General features: G+C 41.5%; 1 protein-coding gene across 1 annotated transcript; it reads right to left on the reverse strand.

Moving 5' to 3' along the window:
* Window positions 1-6,564: 6,564 nt before the first annotated feature.
* On the reverse strand, window positions 6,565-19,322 carry LOC112232793 (arrestin domain-containing protein 1). The gene is made up of 8 exons (XM_024400018.2): window positions 19,123-19,322; window positions 12,986-13,096; window positions 12,593-12,643; window positions 8,999-9,153; window positions 8,697-8,882; window positions 8,321-8,497; window positions 7,615-8,206; window positions 6,565-7,310 (listed from the first exon to the last, which is right to left on the reverse strand). The coding sequence occupies exons 1-8, from the start codon at window positions 19,238-19,240 to the stop codon at window positions 7,267-7,269; spliced, it is 1,434 nt and encodes a 477-aa protein (XP_024255786.1). The 5' UTR covers window positions 19,241-19,322; the 3' UTR covers window positions 6,565-7,266.
* Between the last annotated feature and the right edge of the window lie 1,470 nt (window positions 19,323-20,792).

A 20,792-nucleotide genomic window follows, 5' to 3' on the forward strand; every position in this document is an offset into this window, starting at 1 on the left:
TCAAAAAATTCTGGGACATTGTAAAGTCCATGGAGAACAAGAGCACCTCCTCCCAGCCGCCCACTGCACTGAGGATAGGAAACGCTGTCACCACCAATAAATCCACAATAATTGAGAATTTCAAAAAACATTTTTCTACGTCTGGCCATGCTTTCCACTTGGCCACCCCTACCCCGAACAACAGCACTGTACCCCCCACAGCAACTCGCCCAAGCCTTCCCCATTTCTCCTTCTCCCAAATCCAATCAGCTGATGTTCTGAAAGAGCTGCAAAATCTGGACCCCCACAAATCAGCCGGGCTGGACAATCTGGACCCTTTCTTTCTAAAATGATCTGCCGAAATTATTGCAACCCCTATTACTAGCCTGTTCAACCTCCCTTTCGTGTCGTCTGAGATTCCCAAAGATTGTAAAGCAGCTGCGGTCATCCCCCTCTTCAAAGGTGGGGACACTCTTGACCCAAACTGCTACAGACCTATATCTATCCTACCCTGCCTTTCTAAGGTCTTCGAAAGCCAAGTTAACAAACAGATCACCGACCATTTCGAATCCCTTCTCCACTATGCAATCTGGTTTCAGAGCTGGTCATGGGTGCACCTCAGCCACACTCAAGGTTCTAAATTATATCTTAACCGCCATTGATAAGAAATAATACTGTGCAGCCGTATTCATTGACCTGGCCAAGGCTTTCGACTATATCAATCACCACATCCTCATCGGCAGACTCAACAGCCTTGGTTTCTCAAATGATTGCCTCGCCTGGTTCACCAACTACTTCTCCGACAGAGTTCAGTGTGTCAAACCTGAGGGCCTGTTGTCCGGGCCTCTGGTAGTCTCTATGGGGGTGCCACAGGGTTCAATTCTTGGGCCGACTCTCTTCTCTGTATATATCAATGATGTCGCTCTTGCTGCTGGTGAGTCTCTAATTCACCTCTACGCAGACACCATTCTGTATACTTCATTGTGTTAACAACCCTCCAGACGTGCTTCAATGCCATACAACTTTCCTTCCGTGGCCTCCAACTGCTCTTAAATGCTAGTAAAACTAAATGCATGCTCTTCAACCGATCGCTGCCTGCAGCTGCCTGCCCGTCCAGCATCACTACTCTGGATGGTTCTGACTTAGAATATGTGGACAACTACAAATACCTAGGTGTCTGGTTAGACTGTAAACTCTTCTTCCAGACTCACATAAAACATCTCCAATCCAAAGTTAAATCTAGAATTGGCTTCCTATTTCGCAACAAAGCATCATTCACTCATGCTGCCAAACATACCCTCGTAAAACTGACCATCCTACCGATCCTCGACTTCGGCGATGTCATTTACAAAATAGCCTCCAACACCCAACTCAACAAATTGGATGCAGTCTATCACAGTGCCATCCGTTTTGTCAGCAAAGCCCCATATACTACCCACCACTGCGACCTGTACGCTCTCGTTGGCTGGCCCTCGCTTCATACTCGTTGCCAAACCCACTGGCTCGAGGTCATCTACAAGACCCTGCTAGGTAAAGTCCCGCCTTATCTCTGCTCACCATAGCTGCATCCACCCGTAGCACGCGTTCCAGCAGGCATATCTCACTTGTCACCCCCAAAGCCAATTCCTCCTTTGGTCGCCTCTCCTTCCAGGTCTCTGCTGCCAATGACTGGAATGAACTACAAAAATCTCTGAAACTGGAAACACATCTCCCTCACTAGCTTTAAGCACCAGCTGTCAGAGCAGCTCACAGATCACTGTAAATAGCTATAAATAGCCCAAACAACTACCTCTTCCCCGACTGTATTTATTTATTTTGCTCCTTTGCACCCCAGTATTTCTACTTTGCACACTAATCTACTGTCAAATCTACCATTCCAGTGTTTTACTTGCTATATTGTATTTACTTCGCCACCATGGCCTATTTATTGCCGTTACCTCCCTTATTTCACCTCATTTGCTCACATTGTATATAGACTTATTTTTCAACTGTATTATTGACTGTATGTTTGTTTTACACCATGTGTAACTCTGTGTTGTTATATGTGTCGAACTGCTTTGCTTTGTATTGGCCAAGTCGCACTTGTAAATGAGAACTTGTTCTCAACTTGCCTACCTGGTTAAATAAAGGTGAAATCATTTTTTCTTTTTTAAATATATGTAAATATATTCACAGGACACTCAATTTCCCTCATCTCTTTTCCTACATCAGATATGCAGGTGACATTTCCACCTGGATGACAGCACACGAGACGGAGATGCCCTTCATCCGAGGGAATGCCTGACCATTCTCAGATGTTAGATAACCGAGATGATCACATCATTTACATTCCAGCCATTGTCAGCTCGATTTGACTACTTCAACTCACACCCTGCTGGAATCCCTGCATTCTCAGGTTCCTCTGTTATTAATCTCTATATTGTAATCAATAAAGTGTTTCAAAATGCTGTACTTTTATTAACATATGTTCAGATCATTCCTGAGAGAGAAGGGGTGTAATATCTCCAGATGGGCGTGTGCTACCCTTCCTCACCCATGCCAACAAGATGTTACTTCTTGTGGGGTCTTTGCCTTGAAAGTAAGTTTGAGACTATAATTCATGTACAATTAACCTAGTGAAAGTATACCGACTAAAAGGCAAAACAGAACTGTCAAATTATATTATAGCTATGTCGTTGTATACTTGCAAATTAGAATCTTAAGTGTAACAATTTTGTTGGGGAAAATGAAATGGCGATCACATTTTTTACCCAGTTAGCTGAATGTTTTCTGGAGGAGTAATTGTCTTTTCAAATACGGACGAAGATGTAAACATCATGAAAGAAGAAATAGCAGTCACTCTCCTCTTAAACACTGGTATGTTCCATTTCTAATTTAATATAATTGTAGAAAAAACAAAACATTTATATGGATCTTTCAAGGTTATCTTTGATCCAACTTCTGACTAGATGGCCACTAAAACACATGTATTTAAATAATTATGTTACAAGGATCCTATACTATTCCCTTGCTCCCTGTTTGCCCAGAAAAACACATGTAAAGATGAATAGACTACTTGACATTATGTTTTGCTAGATGACCTGAGCCACTTCTGTGGGGAGGTGGACAATAATGAGGAAGACACTAACTGGGTAATTGCTTGTTCACTTCTAAACATTTTTTTTTTAAAGGCACATTTTTAGGAGTACGAATGTTTTAGCAGTAATATTTCTAGAGGTAGTATCATCCGCTTTGTCTGATAATGAAATAAATTGTAATTCAAGAAAATGTATTTAATGTTTTAAATATAAACATTTTATCATAAATTTCAGATTGGTTGTGACCACTGCCCACGATGGTTCCACCAGTCCTGTATGAAAACCATAACATCATTGGAGGATTGTGTCTGCGCTGCCTGTCAAGACTAGGTTAGGCTTGAGTTGACGGTATCACCTGGAAAACCCTCCATAAAAAGTGTACTAAAATGTTCAGTCGAGCTGTTGCAGCTTTCCAATATTTGTTTGTTATTTGTCTTTTTATTTTTTATTTAGTCATTTTATATCTTATTATGCAAAGATGGAAATTTGTATTTCTAATTTAATGTTTGTTAAAATTGAACTTTGATGTTTTTGTTATTGTGTATTATCATTATTTTCTTAAACATTACAAAATGGGAGGGCAGAATTTCAGCAGGCAAGAAAATAGCCTTGCTGAAATCCTTCCCACCCCCTTCTAATTTCCTTAATTTTGTGGCTCGAGTCAAATACTTTTTGTGGCACACTCCAGAGTCAAATACTTTCTATAGAATAAACTCCACATCAGGAAAGGCAACTGAAATTAAAGTATGTGTTATATTGAAACAGATGAAGTAGTAAAATGTAGGCAAGCAATAAACATTTCAGAACAACTACTAGTCAAATAAGACATGGGAGAGATGACGAATTTTGGTAGAGATTTAATTATAGACTAATACACTTGAAACAAATAGCCAAACCAAAAACCGCAGACATTACTAGTGCCTCCCCCGCAATCATACAGACATAAAAAAATAAAGTGAAACAGCCTAACTTGATCAGAAATCCCAACTAGCAAGTAACAGCAATGAAGAATTGAGTGCGTGCGCGTTCACACGAGGGGGAGGGGGGATTCTGGCAGGAGGGAACTTTTCAGCACAACACCGGCACCTCCCAATTTACAAATTAAGTACTAATCTCAGCAAAAAAAGAAACGTCTTCTCACTGTCAACTGCGTTTATTTTCAGCAAACTTAACATCTCAAAGCATGCTGGAGGGTCATGTCAGGATGAGCCTGCAGGAAGGGTACCACATGAGGGAGGATGTCTTCCCTGTAACGCACAGCTTTGAGATTGCAGGGAATGACAACAAGCTCAGTTCAATGATGCTGTGACATACCACTCCAGACCATAACAGACCTTCCACCTGCAAAATCGATCCCACTCCAGAGAACAGGCCTCGGTGTAACACTCATTCCGTCGATGATAAAAGCTAATCCGACCATCCCCCCGGTGAGACAAAACCATGACTCGTCAGTGACGAGCACTTCTTGTCCAGTCCTGTCTGGTCCAATGATGGTGGATTTGTGCCCATAGGCAACGTTGTTCCCGGTGATGTCTGGTGAGGACCTGCCGTACAACAGGCCTACAAGCCCTCAGTCCAGCCTCTCTCAGCCTATTGCAGACAGTCTGAGCACTGATGGAGGGATTGTGCTTTCCTGGTGTAACTCAGGCAGTTGTTGTTGCCATCCTGTACCTGTCTGGCAGGTGTGATGTTCGGATGTACTGATCCTGCGCAGGTGTTGTTACATGTGGTCTGCCACCGCGAGGACGATCAACTGTCCGTCCTGTAGCGCTGTCTTAGGCGTCTCACTATACGGACATTGCACTTTATTGCCCTGACCACATCTGCAGTCCTCATGCCTCCTTGCAGCATGCCTAAGGCACATTCACGCACATGAGCAGGGACCCTGGTCATATTTCAGAGTCAGTAGATAAGCTTCTTTAGTGTCCTAAGTTTTCATAACTGTGACCTTACCGTCTGTAAGCTGTTAGTGTCTTAACGACCGTTCCACAGGTGCATGTTCATTCATTGTTGGGAAACAGTATTTAAACCCTTTACAACAAATATCTGTGAAGTTACTTGGATTTTTAAGAATTATCTTTGAAAGACAGGGTCCTGAAATAGAGGAGTTTCTTTTTTTGCTGAGTTTAGATGTTTATACACCCTGGATTGCTGATGCTATGTGTTGGCCAATGAGAGACTTTGAAGCCACTGTGCGGCCATATTGGCAGTGCCCAGAAAAAGCAGTCATCCATAGTAATGAATGGAATTCTACAGTATTTCAATTAAACGTTAAGGACCAAATTATATGTATTTAAGTATTTGTTGTAGCAGTGGGGACAGTTATATATATTTTTTACTTAGTTATAAATGTACTAGGGAAATGTTGTACATTTTATACAAATAAAAAAGTATGTTTAGCTCACAATATCGTTAAAAGTGTACATTAAAATGTGTCTGTAATAGAAAAGACTTGGCAAAAACAAAAAGGTAGACATTTATAAATGCATTTCCATAGCTTCCCAAAAAAATGGTGGTGAAGTGCCAAGATGGAGGCACAGTGGCTTCAAAACTCTATAAATGACAGCAGGTTCTGTTAACAACAGCAGGTGTTTGGCAGGCAGGAGCGATGGACACCTTGTGCTAGCTAGCTAAGACTTCAGTACACAGCAGGCGGGAGCATCAAAATATTTTTCCTGAATATTGACAAAAATATTCTAATCTTAAGAGGTTTATCCATCAGTGATGGAGTTGACAAGCCTCTAAGAGAGTTGACAGATACTCAAAACAGACATATTGTTGCTTCTAAAAAGTCAATAAACGTTTGTACAATGTCAACAATAATCCCCCCAAAACAACCAGTCTATCAGCACTGTCAGAGTTAACGCCCTTGGAGAAGCAGGTAGCCGAGTGGTTAGAGCTTTGGACTAATAACCGAAAGGTTGCTAGATCGAATCCCCAAGTTGACAATGTAAAAATCTGTTGTCCTGTCCCTGGACAAGGCAGTAAATCCACTGTTCCTAGGCGTTATTGTAAATAAGATTTTGTTCTTAACTAGGCAATTCAGTTAAATACATTTTTTTTAAATCAAGACGGAGTTGACAAAAATAGATTTTTCTTCATTTAAGTAGTATACAAAGTAGCAATTTAGTTTTTCCTCGGTTGCTTTGACGCGAAAACCTCATTTAAAAAACATTTGAATACAAATTCCTATTTATCTGGGAGAGAGATTTTAGAATTTTAAACACTTTTCTGGACAGTTTGAAATTTGGATGCTCTGCTCCAGACAAGGGCATTTCCAGGCATACAGCTTTACCTTACAATTCCACTAAATATGATTATGCTTTAAAAAGTGCAACTATAAAAATAAAGTTTCCCTGTCAGACAAGAATTGTACCGACTTGCAAGAATCCCTGTCGAGCAGACATCTATATTGGAGTGCAAGACCCTTCATGTTTACAACTGATAAATGGGCCTAAAACTAGAGATGTACAATTACCCTGGCATAGTAAACAAAGCAAAACAAAAATGGCTAAACATACAACACAATTTTATTAGGTTGTGCATTGTAGAGTATCAAGGCACTGTATTTCCTATGCATAAAACATTATTTGGATATAGAACATAGTGAATTGTCTATGAATAGACAGTTTAGTGAAAACAATAAATAAACATACAGGTTACATAAAACATAGCCTGGGCAGTTGCTAGTGGGCTTCATGGATCTTCACTTGGTTTCAATCATAGGTGTTTTGGCTCCCGAGTGGCAGAGCGGTCTAAAGCACTGCATCTCAGTGCTAGAACCTCACTAGACACCCTGGTTCGATTCTAGACTATCACAACCGGCCGTGATTGGGAGTCCCATAGGGCGGCGCACAATTGGCCCAGCTTCGTCCGGGTATGGCCGGTGTAGGCCGTCATTGTAAATAAGAATTTGTTCTTAACTGACTTGCCTAGTAAAAAAAAAATACAATTTCAACATATTCTTAACTAATTCTAACCTGACTTAACTTTGAAAACTTGTCTCCAGCTATAAAAATTGTTTATGTAAAAACATTACTGTCCTGAAAGTGCAAACAATGTGTGAAAGCAATCAGTAATCATAAAAAAGGTGTTGCTTAACCTGGGCTGACGTACTTAAGAGGTCTATCTGGCAGCATGATCGAGTAGAAGGGAGGTTGGTTGTCATGTTCAGTGTTGCCAGCAGTCTCTCCTGTGTCATGACGCTGTTTTATGTGTTGCTGCTACAGCTCTCGACATAGCTGGGAGGAGCCTCTGTAACAGAGGACAGCGGATATTAGTTAGCAGACAAAGACATTATTACACAAGACCCACCTAACTACATGAGGTCACAGCAAAACTTACAAAGCAAAGACATAACTGTCTTAAGGTGTGGCAATTAGACTCCTTCATAATGGATATTAGCCAAGACTCTGAAACCTGCCACAACTGATACATTGAGATGACAATAATAGAAACACCTTACCCAAATACTAAATATCAAACTGTGCAATAAGATAACTGAGTAAAAAGTAAATAGCATTAGCACCGCCAGTCACTACAGGAGTGTAAGACTGACCATGTGGGAGTGTTGAGGTGCTGTACTCAGGAGGCAGGAGTGGGTAGAGGGTTGGCTTGGGGTTGGTACTGCCCTCAGAGAAGAATGGGATGGTGGCGCCTGTGGACACACAGAACAAAGGTCCCGTTGGGTTTGTGGCGCCACTCTGGGACTGGTTCTGGGAGAAGGTGAGGCCTGGGGCATAGCTGAAGGCACTGGGGGAGACAGTGGCCTGAGAGCTCAAGAAACCAAGCTGGGAGTGGCTCTCAGTTGGGAGGGCCTCGGTCACCTGCCCCTTGGCGCCCATGACCAGATAGTCCATCTCAGCTGGAGGGGCACTGGGGGAGGCAGGGGAGGAAGTGGAGACTCTGATTCTGGGAACAGGTTTTGGGGCTGGGTGGGGGTAAGGGCAAGGGGTAGTAGGAGTTTCTTGGTCTTGGGAGGACGGCTCAGAGCGTCTGCTGTTTTGTAGCTTGGTAGGGTTTGCGGAGGAGCGAGAAGGATCGGTGGTTGGAGGAGGGGGTCTGGAGGGTCGTGCTGACGTGGTATCCACTGAGATGTTTCCAATGTGGATGGGCAACAAAAACGAAGCCTCAGGAGATTTCAAGGAGATCTAAAGTACCAGGGAGTAAAGAGGAGAAGGTATTATCAAAACATGGGTGCTAAACTGTAGAGAAAAAGGGTTTCACTGTAGAGGAATGTTATCATGAAGAGAAAAGTTGCTTACTTGAATGAAGTATTCCATGTTTATTAGACCACAGTCAGCCAGAGATGACTGGGGCAGAGGAGGTACAATAATCTGCTCCTTCCACTCAGCTTGTTTGCCAGCCTTCACCCCAGCACCCTCCACCTGCACTAAAGTCCTCAAGTCAATGGTAGGCTTCTTTGTCTGGTAAGTTACTTTCTGTTGGAGAGGAGCACACAGAAATAGGGTAGATCATGTTTGAGTGACTAAAATAAAGCAATCCCTTTTTTCTCTCACCTGAGACAAGAATTACCCCATTGCAGCTTTATAGCGTCATTAACACAACCACACTTTGTTGAAACACTTCCCTTAGCCTTGCTTTATTTCAAGCACTGAAGACTAGGTCAGTACTCTATACCTGAATGAGACAGGCTACCACAGTCCCTGTGGTTTTCCCAGACTGGTTGTGGAGCTCTGTGGTCAGTTGGATGACCTGACCAGGCGTGTAGCCCTTCATGTCACTATGGGCCTTCAGCACCACAGTTCCTGTCTTTACCCCCAGCAGGTAGGTGAACTTCTTAGTAACGGAAGATGAACTACACCCCTGGAAACAGGTGGGAAATATAAAGTTAAGACCAGATTCACCAATCTCCAGTGTCTATGGTTTGGATATCTCTGATAAAGTGAAAAGGTATCAAAATCAGCCAGGGGAGCTCTCACATGGATGTCAGGTACGTCATTGAGGTTGAGGAGACTCAGCAGGTAGAAAGGCTTCTCCACCTTATAGTCCTTAGAGAAGCGAGGAGTGTCAATGAAAGCCCTAACTCTGTACATAACTTTTCCATAGTTTCCTTCAAAGGATGTGGGAACAGAGGCTATATGGGAATGAAAGGAGTAGTTATTTAGCACAGGATGTCTTTTCATGGTGGCAAGAATAGGCAAAAATATTGGCAACACAAATGGCCTGTATCTAATTGTTTTACAATTAAAAGACGGTGTACATTGAACAGCAGATGCAAGTTTCAAATCAGAATGGACAGTTGAGGACCAGTTAGGTTAGTTTGGGTTTCTGTGGTATGGATCACCTACATTGTTATGAAACATAACTGTCAGAGGGAAAGTGAATCCCTTCTCAACTGGACAGGCAGTCTGTCGGTCAGTGTGACAGATCTTAACAATAAGTAATGAGCGGAGGGTTTATGTTATCATAGGGCTCCTCTACCTGTGAGCTATTGCATAGATAAGGCAGAATGTGATGTAGTTCATATAATGATCTATCGGATTCATTTCCTTTGTATGTAAAGTGTAACGGTCCAATAATCAAAAGTCAAACTTTGAAACAAAAAAGAGAAGTGCTGGCGGAGATCTTTGTGGGCTATACTCAGCCTTGTCTCAGGATGGTAAGTTGGTGGTTGAAGATATCCCTCTAGTGGTGTGGGGGCTGTGCTTTGGCAAAGTGGGTGGGGTTATATCCTTCCTGTTTGGCCCTGTCTGGGGGTGTCCTCGGATGGGGCCACAGTGTCTCCTGACCACTCCTGTCTCAGCCTCCAGTATTTATGCTGCAGTAGTTAATGTGTCGGGGGGCTAGGGTCAGTTTGTTATATCTGGAGTACCTCTCCTGTCCTATTCAGTGTCCTGTGTGAATCTAAGTGTGCGTTCTCTAATTCTCTCTTTCTCTCTCTCTCGGAGGACCTGAGCCCTAGGACCATGCCCCAGGACTACCTGACATGATGACTCCTTGCTGTCCCCAGTCCACCTGGCTGTGCTGCTGCTCCAGTTTCAACTGTTCTGCCTTATTATTATTATTATTATTATTATTATTAGACCATGCTGGTCATTTATGAACATTTGAACATTTTGGCCATGTTCTGTTATAATCTCCACCCGGCACAGCCAGAAGAGGACTGGCCACCCCTCATAGCCTGGTTCCTCTCTAGGTTTCTTCCTAGGTTTTGGCCTTTCTAGGGAGTTTTTCCTAGCCACCGTGCTTCTACACCTGCATTGCTTGCTGTTTGGGGTTTTAAGCTGGGTTTCTGTACAGCACTTTGAGATATCAGCTGATGTACGAAGGACTATATAAATAAATTTGATTTGATTTAGGCCATACCAGATTGTTAGTATGAATGACCATGAGACAAAACATAAGCGAGGAAGCCACGGTCATACCAGTACAGAGGATAGTATAACAAAGATAACAGGTGGCTTGAAACAGCAGGTGAAATTGGGAACTAAGCAGTTCAGCTAACACATCTCAGGGTATCAATGCTCTCAGTCCCTACCATACTAGTCAACAAGGGGAAAAGGAGGCTAATGAGCTAATGACAAGGGCACAATCTCAACAAACGCATTAAAATGGTTCATTACAGAACTATCTTTTTTAACACCTACTCATTCAAGGGATTCTTTATTTTTATTATATTCTACATTGTAGAATAATAGTGAAGACATCAAAACTATTAAATAACATATGGAATCATGCAGTAAACAACAAAAAATTGTTAAACAAATATATGAGATTCTTCAAAGTAGCAACCCTTTGCCTTGATGACAGCTTTGCACACTCTTGGCATTCTCTCAACCAGCTTCATGAGGAAAGCATTTCAATTAACATGTGTGCCTTGTTAAAGTACATTTGATGTGTTTGAGACAATCAGTTGTGTTGTGACAAGGTAGGGGTGGTATATAGAAGATAGCCCTATTTGGTAAAAGACCAAGTCCATATTATGGCAAGACCAGCTCAAATAAGCAAATAGAAACGACAGTCCATCATTAGTTTAACACATGAAGGTCAGTCAATACGGAAAATTAAGAACTTCAACGTTTCTTCAAATGCAGTAGCAAAAAACATCAAGCACTATGATGAAACTGGCTCCCATGAGGACCACTACAGGAAAGGAAGACCCAGAGTTACCTCTGGTGTAGAGGATAAATTCCTTAGTTACCACATAAATGCTTCAGAGTTCAAGTAACAGACAAATCAATTGTTCAGAGGGGACTGCATGAATCAGGCCTTCATGTTCAAATTGCTGCAAAGAAACCACTACTAAAGGACACCAATAAGAAGAAACTTGCTTGGGCCAAGAAACACGAGCAATGGACATTAGACAGGAGGAAATCTGTCCTTTGGTCTGATGAGTCCAAATTTGAGATTTTTGGTTTCAACCGCCGTGTCTTTGAGAGACAGAGTAGGTGAACGGATGAGCTCCACGTGTGGTTGCCACCGTGAAGCAAGGTGGCGTGATGGTGCTTTGCTGGTGACACTGTCAGTGATTTATTTACAATTCAAGACACACTTAACCAGCATGGCTACCACAGCATTCTGCAACGATATGTCATCCCATCTGGTTTGTGCTTAGTGGGACTATCATTTGTTTTTCAACAAGACAATAAACCAACACACCTCCAGGCTGTATAAGGGCTATTTGACCAAGAAGGAGAGTGAAGGAGCGCTGCATCAGATGACCTGGCCTCCACAATCACCCAACCTCAACCCAATTGAGATGGTTTGGAATGAGTTGGACCGCAGAGTGAAGGAAAAGCAGCCAACAAGAGCTCAGCATACATGGGAACTCCTTCCAGACTGTTGGAAAAGCATTCCAGGTGAAGCTGGTTGACAGAATGCCAAGAGTGTGTAAAGCTGTCATCAACACAAAAGGTGGCTACTTTGAAGAAACTAAAATATATATATATAATATATATATATATATATTTTTTTGCACTTTTTTTGGTTACTACATGAATCCATGTGTTATTTCATAGTTGATGTCTTCACTATTATTCTACAATGTAGAAAATAGTCAAAAGAAAAACCCTTGAATAAGTAGGTGCGTACAAACTTTTGACTGGCACTGCATGCATGTATGCGCTAATAATGAAACATTTATGAACTACTTATAGCCCTTCTATAAGGGAAAGGGAGATACCTAGTCAGTTGTACAACAATGAATTCAACTGAAATGTGTCTTTCGCTACCTTAACATAAATTGTTACCCCAACCTCATGGCCACGAGTAAGTTATTTTAGAGGCTCACATCAATTACTCTGCCAATGTGCAGTAATTTGTAGCGCCATTTCCATTCTAGACACATGTCAACGGTCCCCATGGTAATCCACATCCTCAATCATTAATGTAGAGATTGAGGAACTGTACTTCATTCCTCATATTACTTCTGCTGATAATGAACGAGCCATGTCAAAACTAAAGTATCTACTCACATGCCAGGGCATGTCCGATTATAAAACGTGAGGAAAACCCATATATTTTAAAGGATGTGGTGCATAGGTCTGCAAAGCTCCATCACTCAGCGGCCTTACCTGGAATGAGAAACATGAACGGAAAACTGTGATCTCCCGGTTTCAGGGTTCCTGGAAGACAGGAAGAAAGATAAGCACCAGATCAGCTGTCTGGAAAACATTCTGTCCATTAACAATGTCTGTTGTTCTTGTTCTATGAATCACATTCAACTTTCAGGGTAGAAGGGGAAGCTCTCAGAATAGGGATTCAATGTTTGTTTACCTCATCCTTCTTGCATATGTAGGTGATAAAAGAAAATCATTACAAAAACAAAGACTGACTGGAAGGTGTGTATGTGTCATTTCAAAGGAAACAGTTACACCATAACTGAAGTGTCAGTAAGAAGTGGAAAAGGGAGGTGAATGTGGCCTATAACTGTAAACGTGAGCAGGTAATGAACCAGTTGACAGCACCTTTATCTGCCACAGAGAGCGTGCTGCTGAAGTACTGCTCTTCCACCATCCAGGCTGTGTCATTGCTCTTGCTGGTGACACCACAGAAGCCTTGGCAATTCACTTTGATATCTGCAGGGATAATACACAGAACTATTCACTTCACAAGAAAATAAGAGAACTTAAGATCCCTAGAATGTTTGTATCTTCCATTTGTTTGGCAGATGCAGACCACAGCAATCAATTATTCACAGGCCTTTGAGGAGAGTTTACATTGAGGGAAATTTTCCTGCAAACACGTAACATGTCACACAGAACATATTCGTAAAAACCAAACTCAAATAACGAGGGATCCTAAAACAAAGACAAGTCAAACAGACAAAACAGTTTCTGGTGTGATGCAAAGCAACACACTTGAACAGTCTGTTTTCTTATGTGAGTCACATACCTGGCAGTGAAACTCAAAACACACCAAAGTCACACAAGCCAATAGGGTGGCAGGTAGCCTAGTGGTTAGAGTACTGGGTCAGTAACCGAAAGGTTGCTAGATCGAATCCCTAAGCTGACAAGGTCAAAGTCTGTCATTCTGCTTCTGAACAAGGCAGTTAACCCATTGTTCCTAGGTCGTCATTGTAAATAATATTTTTTTCTTAACCGACTTGCCTAGTTAAATAAACAAATAAAATGAGCACATCAATTAAAGGGTGCTAAATGAGAGGCCTTAGAGGGGATTGGAAACAGCTCTTGGCCAGTAGTGGGTTATGGGTACATTAATTAATAGTTCAATCAATCATAATTCTGGATGGAGCCCAACAACACAGTCCTAGAGAAGGACAGCCAAGTAAAAACTAATCAAAAACCCCGGTGGAAGTATAAAGTTCAGTACTCTGATATTCAGCTAAATTATACAAGTTAAGTTTAATTTTAACTTCCCATAACAACAATTGAATAACATTAAAACAATTATACTTGTTAAGAGCATGTTGATGATTGTGGGGGCTGTCTTGTTATACTTCAGTGCAGCTTTTCACATTATTGATCATAGTCTGCTGCTGGAAAAACTTGTGTAATGGCTTTACACCCCCTTCTATAATGTGGATAACTAGTTACTTGTATAACAGAACACACAGGGTGTTCTTTAATGGAAGCCTATCGAATATAATCCAGTTAGAATCAGGAATTCCACAGGGTAGCTGTCTAGGCCCCTTGCCTTTTAACATGTTTACTAATGACATGCCACTGACTGTGTAAAGCCAGAGTGTCTATGTATGTGGATGACGAAACACTATACATGTCAGCTACTACTACTGAAATGACTGCAACACTCAAAAAAAAGAACTGCAGTTAGTTTCAAGGTGGGTGGCAAGTTATAATCTAGCCCTAAATATTTCAAAAACTAAAAGCATTGCATTTGGAACAAAACACTCACTAAACCTCAACTAAATAATGTGGAAATTGAGCAAGTTGAGATGACTAAACTGTTTGGAGTAACACTAGACTGCAAACTGTCATGGTCAAAACATTGATGCAGTAGTAGCTGAGATGGGGAGAAGTCTGTGTATAATAAATCAATGTGCTACCTTCTTAACAACACTATCAAGAAGGCAGGTCCTACAGACCCTAGTTGTCACACATTGACTACTGTTCAGTCGTGTGGTCAGGTGCCACAAAAAAGGACTTTGAAAAATTGCAATTGGCTCAGAACAGGGAGCATGGCTGGCCCTTGGGTGTGCACAGAGAGCTAATATTAATAATATGCATGTCAATCTCTCCTGGCTGAACGTGGAGGAGAGATTGACTTCATCACTACTTTTATTTATGAGAGGTATTGACATGTTGAATGCACCGAGCTGTCTGTTTAATAAACTACTGGCACACAGCTCGGACACCAATGCATACCCCACAAGACATGCCACAAGAGGCCTATTCACAGTCCAAGTCCAGAACAGACTACGGAAGGCACACAGTACCACATAGAGCCATGACTACATGGAACTCTATTCCACATCAAGTAACTGACGCAAGCAGTAAAATTAGATTTGAGAAACAGATTGTTTTTTAAAAACACCTTATGGAATAGCAGGGACTGTGAAGCAACACAAACATTGGAACATGCATGCATACACACACGATAACATCAGCACTATACATACTAGATGTCGTTCCCATAGCAATGATTAAAACATTCCCAAACCAGAAACCGTGGATTGGTGGCAGCATTCGCGTGAAACTGAAAGCCCGAACCACTGCTTTTAATCAGGGCAAGGTGACCGGAAACATGAACGAATACAAACAGTGTAACTATTCCCTCCGCAAGGCAATCAAACTAGCTAAGCGTCAGTATAGAGACAAAGTAGAATCTCAATTCGACGGCTCAGACACAAGAGGTATGTGGCAGGGTCTACAGTCAATCACGGATTACAAAAAGAAAACCAGCCCAGTCACGGACCAGGATGTCTTGCTCCCAGGCAGACTAAATAACTTTTTTGCCCGCTTTGAGTACAATATAGTGCCACTGACAACCCGCAACTAAAACATGCAGACTCTCCTTCACTGCAGCCGACGTGAGGAAAACATTTAAATGTGTCAACCCTCGCAAGGCTGCAGGCCCAGACGGCATCCCCAGCCGCGCCCTCAGAGCATGCGCAGACCAGCTGGCTGGTGTGTTTACGGACATATTCAATCAATCCCTATCCCAGTCTGTTGTTCCCACATGCTTCAAGAGGACCATATCACCTCCACCCTACCTGACACCATAGACCCACTCCAATTTGCTTACCGCCCAAATTAGGTCCACAGACGATGCAATCTCAACCACACTGCACTAACCCATCTGGACAAGAGGAATACCTATGTGAGAATGCTGTTCATCGACTACAGCTCGGCATTTAACACCATAGGGCCCTCCAAGCTCGTCATCAAGCTCGAGACCCTGGGTCTCGACCCCGCCCTGTGCAACTGGGTACTGGACTTCCTGACGGGCCGCCCCCAGGTGGTGAGGGTAGGCAACAACATTTCCACCCTGCTGATTCTCAACACTGGGGCCCCACAAGGGTGCGTTCTGAGCCCTCTCCTGTACTCCCTGTTCACCCACGACTGCGTGGCCACGCACGCCTCCAACTCAATCATCAAGTTTGCGGACAACAACAGTGGTAGGCTTGATTACCAACAACGACGAGACTGCCTACAGGGAGGAGGTGAGGGCCCTCGGAGTCTGGTGTCAGGAAAATAACCTCACACTCAACGTCAACAAAACTAAGGAGATGATTGTGGACTTCAGGAAACAGCAGAGGGAACACCCCCCTATCCACATTGATGGAACAGTAGTGGAGAGGGTAGTAAGTTTTAAGTTCCTCGGCGTACACATCACAGACAAACTGAATTGGTCCACCCACACAGACAGCATCGTGAAGAAGGCGCAGCAGCGCCTCTTCAACCTCAGGAGGCTGAAGAAATTCAGCTTGTCACCAAAAGCACTCACAAACTTCTACAGATGCACAATCGAGAGCATCCTGTCGGGCTGTATCACCGCCTGGTATGGCAACTGCTCCGCCCACAACCGTAAGGCTCTCCAGAGGGTAGTGAGGTCTGCACAACGCATCACCGGGGGCAAACTACCTGCCCTCCAGGACACCTACACCACCAGATGTCACAGGAAGGCCATAAAGATCATCAAGGACAACAACCACCCGAGCCACTGCCTGTTCACCCCGCTATCATCCAGAAGGCGAGGTCAGTACAGGTGCATCAAAGCTGGGACCGAGAGACTGAAAAACAGCTTCTATCTCAAGGCCATCAGACTGTTAAACAGCCACCACTAACATTGAGTGGCTGCTGCCAACACACTGACTCAACTCCAGCCACTTTAATAATGTGAATTGATGGGAAATGTAAAATATATCACTAGCCACTTTAAACAATGCTACCTAATATAATGTTTACATACCCTACATTATTCATCTCATATGTATATATTGTACTCTATATCATCTACTGCATCTTTATGTAATACATGTATCACTAGCCACTTCAACTATGCCACTTTGTTTACATACTCATCTCATATGTATATACTGCACTCAATACCATCTACTGTATCTTGCCTATGCCGCTCTGTACCATCACTCATTCATATATCTTTATTTACATATTCTTTATCCCCTTACACTTGTGTCTATAAGGTAGTAGTTTTGGAATTGTTAGGTTAGATTACTCGTTGGTTATTACTGCATTGTCGGAACTAGAAGCACAAGCATTTCGCTACACTCGCATTAACATCTGCTAACCATGTGTATGTGACAAATAAAATTTTATTTGATTTTACACTGGCAATACTAAAGTACCTATAAGAACATCCAATAGTCAAAGGTATATGAAATACAAATGGTAGAGAGAGAAATAGTCCTATAATTCCAATAATCTCAACCTTATTACCTGGGAATAGTATAGACTCATGTTAAAAGAAACCACCAGCTATCAAATGTTCTCATGTTCTGAGCAAGGAACTTAAACGTTAGCATTTTTACATGGCACATATTGCACTTTTACTTTCTTCCCCACCACTTTGTTTTTGCATTATGTGAACCAAATTGAACATGTTTAATTATTTATTTCAGGCTAAATTGATTTGATTGATGTACTATATTAATATAAAAGTGTTTATTCAGTTTTGTTGTTATTGTCATTACAAATTTTGAAAAAAAATTATAAAATTGGCCGATTAATGTGTCAGCTTTTTTTGGTCCTCCAATAAATCGGCATTGAAAAATCATAATTGGTCGACCTCTAATACCTACACACGGATTTAGTACTGTAGATATGTGGTAGAGTAGGGGCCTGAGGGCACACAGTGTGTTATGAAATCTGTAAAATGTAGTATTGTAATGTTTTAAATTTGTAGAAACTGACCTACATTTTGCTGGACCCCATGAAGAGTTGCTGCTGCCAATGGGGATCCATAATAAATACAAAGATCCACTTTACAGAGTCTAAATATGTGACATTGTGGAGTACCACCGTTTGTGAAAATCAAATGTGAAGTCCTCACAACAGGTCAGATAACCTTCCCAAGTTACTGCAGTATTGATTGTGAAGTTCTGAAGACATCAGTTAAAAACAGAGCAGCCAGTGACACTGTATTCCATATCTAAATGCATGACTCAAGCTGCTACAGCCTGATCTGTTTTTCCTGACCTGGAATGTAAACAAACCGGAGCTTTAACACAAGACATTGAGCCGAAACACCCATGAAACAAAACATCTGCGTTTTAAGAGGGCAATTTAGTTCTCATGTTCAATAAGGGTCAGAGAAAATGTATCTTAAAATGTGTGTTTTACCATGAACATATTTTTGGGGGGTTGTTCTTTAACTCCACCTACTGTCTAAACAGCAGTGAAAAAAAAATATATATATATATATAAATAAATGTGTGACTACCTCAAAACATTTTTGATCACCCCCAGTGCAATTTTTATGAATAGATGAATTATTTTGTTCTACTATAACAGGTGATCGGGATGAGGGTGACCACCTACTGTCAATAGCTATTTGATACAGGGAAAGCCCTTTGAGATCCTTCCTTTCATTAGGCACACAGATATTGGCCCATTGAACAATTCAATGTTATATCCTACCACACACACACACACACAGCTTGAGTTGATCATTGCCCCTTCTATGCTTGCAAATAAATTCTTGGTATAAATGTTAATAGTTTGACTAATCTTGTTCGCATTGTTTTACTTTTTAGATATGGTAAAATTACAAATCAAGTTAGTCAACAGACCCCAAAAATGAGTCCAATTTGCCTCTCTGACAAAAAATGAGACTGATCGCCTTGGTTTTGTTTTCCTTCAAACACATCTAAAGAAAGTGTCTGTTCGAGTAAAAGCCCTCCCAAGAACATGATACAAGTCAGTCTACCGGAATTCTTTAAACATTAAGTTAGTTGTACACGTTCATCACCTGAAAATAATACAAATACGAAGATACAATGTAGGCTACTGTAATTAAAACGTCCCAAATCACAATTGCATAACCATTGTTTGCTTCAGTGGAACACTAACGCTACTTCCTTGTCCGAGGAGACGACAAATTCACGACAGGTGAAAGAAAGTTAGCAATGATTGTTAAATGGTGACGTTTTCCAGAACCCTACCTTTACATAGCAGAGCTTCGGTGGTTGTGATTTTCAGAGTGCCTGAAAGTGACTCTCCAGGACTATAAACAACTTTATTGTCTTTAAAAGTTATGTCGAATTCTTGGAGTTTTCCCATGTTTTCCACCACGAGAAGGTGGCACCTACAACTGAATCACCTGTTCGCACTACGCACTCCCTGTCCAAGTTGATCCGCCGTGACGTCACTAACAGGAAACAGCTCTTTTTTATTTTTTAGCGTCTCGTATTAAATAAAAATTAAACATAAATATATAAATACATCTCACATAAAATGTATCTCACATGTATCTGTTAAATACGTATTTAAATGTTATGCATGTGTCCTTTGTACTGTAAACAAAATATCAGATATTATTTTTCAATGGTTAAATCCATTTGAATTCCATCACTTTTTGACAGCACCCCTTTTGTTTAAAACGAAACTTCCCAGAAGTGGTCAGAAAGTGACTTTTGGACCTGAATTAGATAAAGGTGCTCAAAGTTGACCCATTTTGCATACCTCACGCTAGCTTTAGACATCCACGTCTTCATCACTAGAAAAGATAAACGTTTGAGTTTGATATCATTAACACGTTTATTAATAAACATTGTAATTTTTTTACCTTTTACGTCAATTATTTATAAACGTGTAAACTTGAAATATTCGCATATGTTTCGTTTAGACGCTATTTTACATAATCTGAGGTTTTTTTATTTTTATGTGCCCCATTGGTTGAGACACATGCTCTTGATTACAAGGTGGGCGTCCGTTTAATCATAGAAATATAATTCATAGAATGGACCTATCCCTTCATACCACTGCAATTGATCTGGTACACCAGTGGTTCCCAAAATGTTATAGTCCCTTACCTCTTCAAACATTCAACCTCCAGCTAGGTACCACCTCTAGCACCAGGGTCAGCACACTCTCAAATGTTGTTTTTTGTCATCATTGTAAGCCTGCCACACACACACCATACAATACATTTATTAAACATGAGAATGAGTGTGAGTTTTTCTCACTACTCGGCTCGTGGGAAGTGACAAAGAGCTCTTATAGGACCAGGGCACAAATAATAATATTATAATAGTAATCACAAATGTTGCTCTTTATTTAACCAACTTACATATAAAACCTTATTTGTTAATTGAAAATTGTGAATAACTCACCACAGGTTAATGAGAAGGATGTGCTTGAAAGGATGCACCATAACTATGCAATGCTGGTATTGGAGAGAGTCTCAGTCTTAAATCATCTTAAATCACATTTGCCATTAGTCACTGCCCATATCATTGCATAATGCAGAAAATACACAAGAGTTCGGGGGCCTTGCTTTAACAAAGTTAACCATTTTCACTGTAATGTCCAAAACGTCTTTCAAGCTGTCAGACATTCCCTTGGCAGCAAGAGGCTCTCGGTGGATGCTGCAGTGTACCCAAGTGGCGTCGGGAGAAACTGCTTGCACACGTGTTACCACTCCACTATGTCTCCCTGTCATGGCTTTTGCGCCATCAGTACAGATACCAACATGAGCAGCAGCTACGTTTGGCTACATACGTTAGTGGAATTCCTGCGACAGAGTAATGGTTAATGTGATTGGATGTGAATTATTTGACTAGGCTACCTGTATTTGACATTATGTTGTTATTTCGCTGAACACTAGATGGTT

This window comes from Oncorhynchus tshawytscha, linkage group LG04, assembly GCF_018296145.1.
Source record: "Oncorhynchus tshawytscha isolate Ot180627B linkage group LG04, Otsh_v2.0, whole genome shotgun sequence".
In the NCBI taxonomy this organism is placed as follows: domain Eukaryota; kingdom Metazoa; phylum Chordata; class Actinopteri; order Salmoniformes; family Salmonidae; genus Oncorhynchus; species Oncorhynchus tshawytscha.

Excerpts from the sequence above, each read along its gene's own strand:
- LOC112232793 (XM_024400018.2), bottom strand. The coding sequence starts at position 19,240 with ATGGGAAAACTCCAAGAATTCGACATAACTTTTAAAGACAATAAAGTT. Across the intron at positions 8,883-8,998 it reads ATGACGTACCTGACATCCAT|GGGTGTAGTTCATCTTCCGT; the intron begins GTGAGAGCTCCC and ends ACCTGTTTCCAG. Across the intron at positions 7,311-7,614 it reads CACCTCAACACTCCCACATG|AGGCTCCTCCCAGCTATGTC; the intron begins GTCAGTCTTACA and ends CCTCTGTTACAG.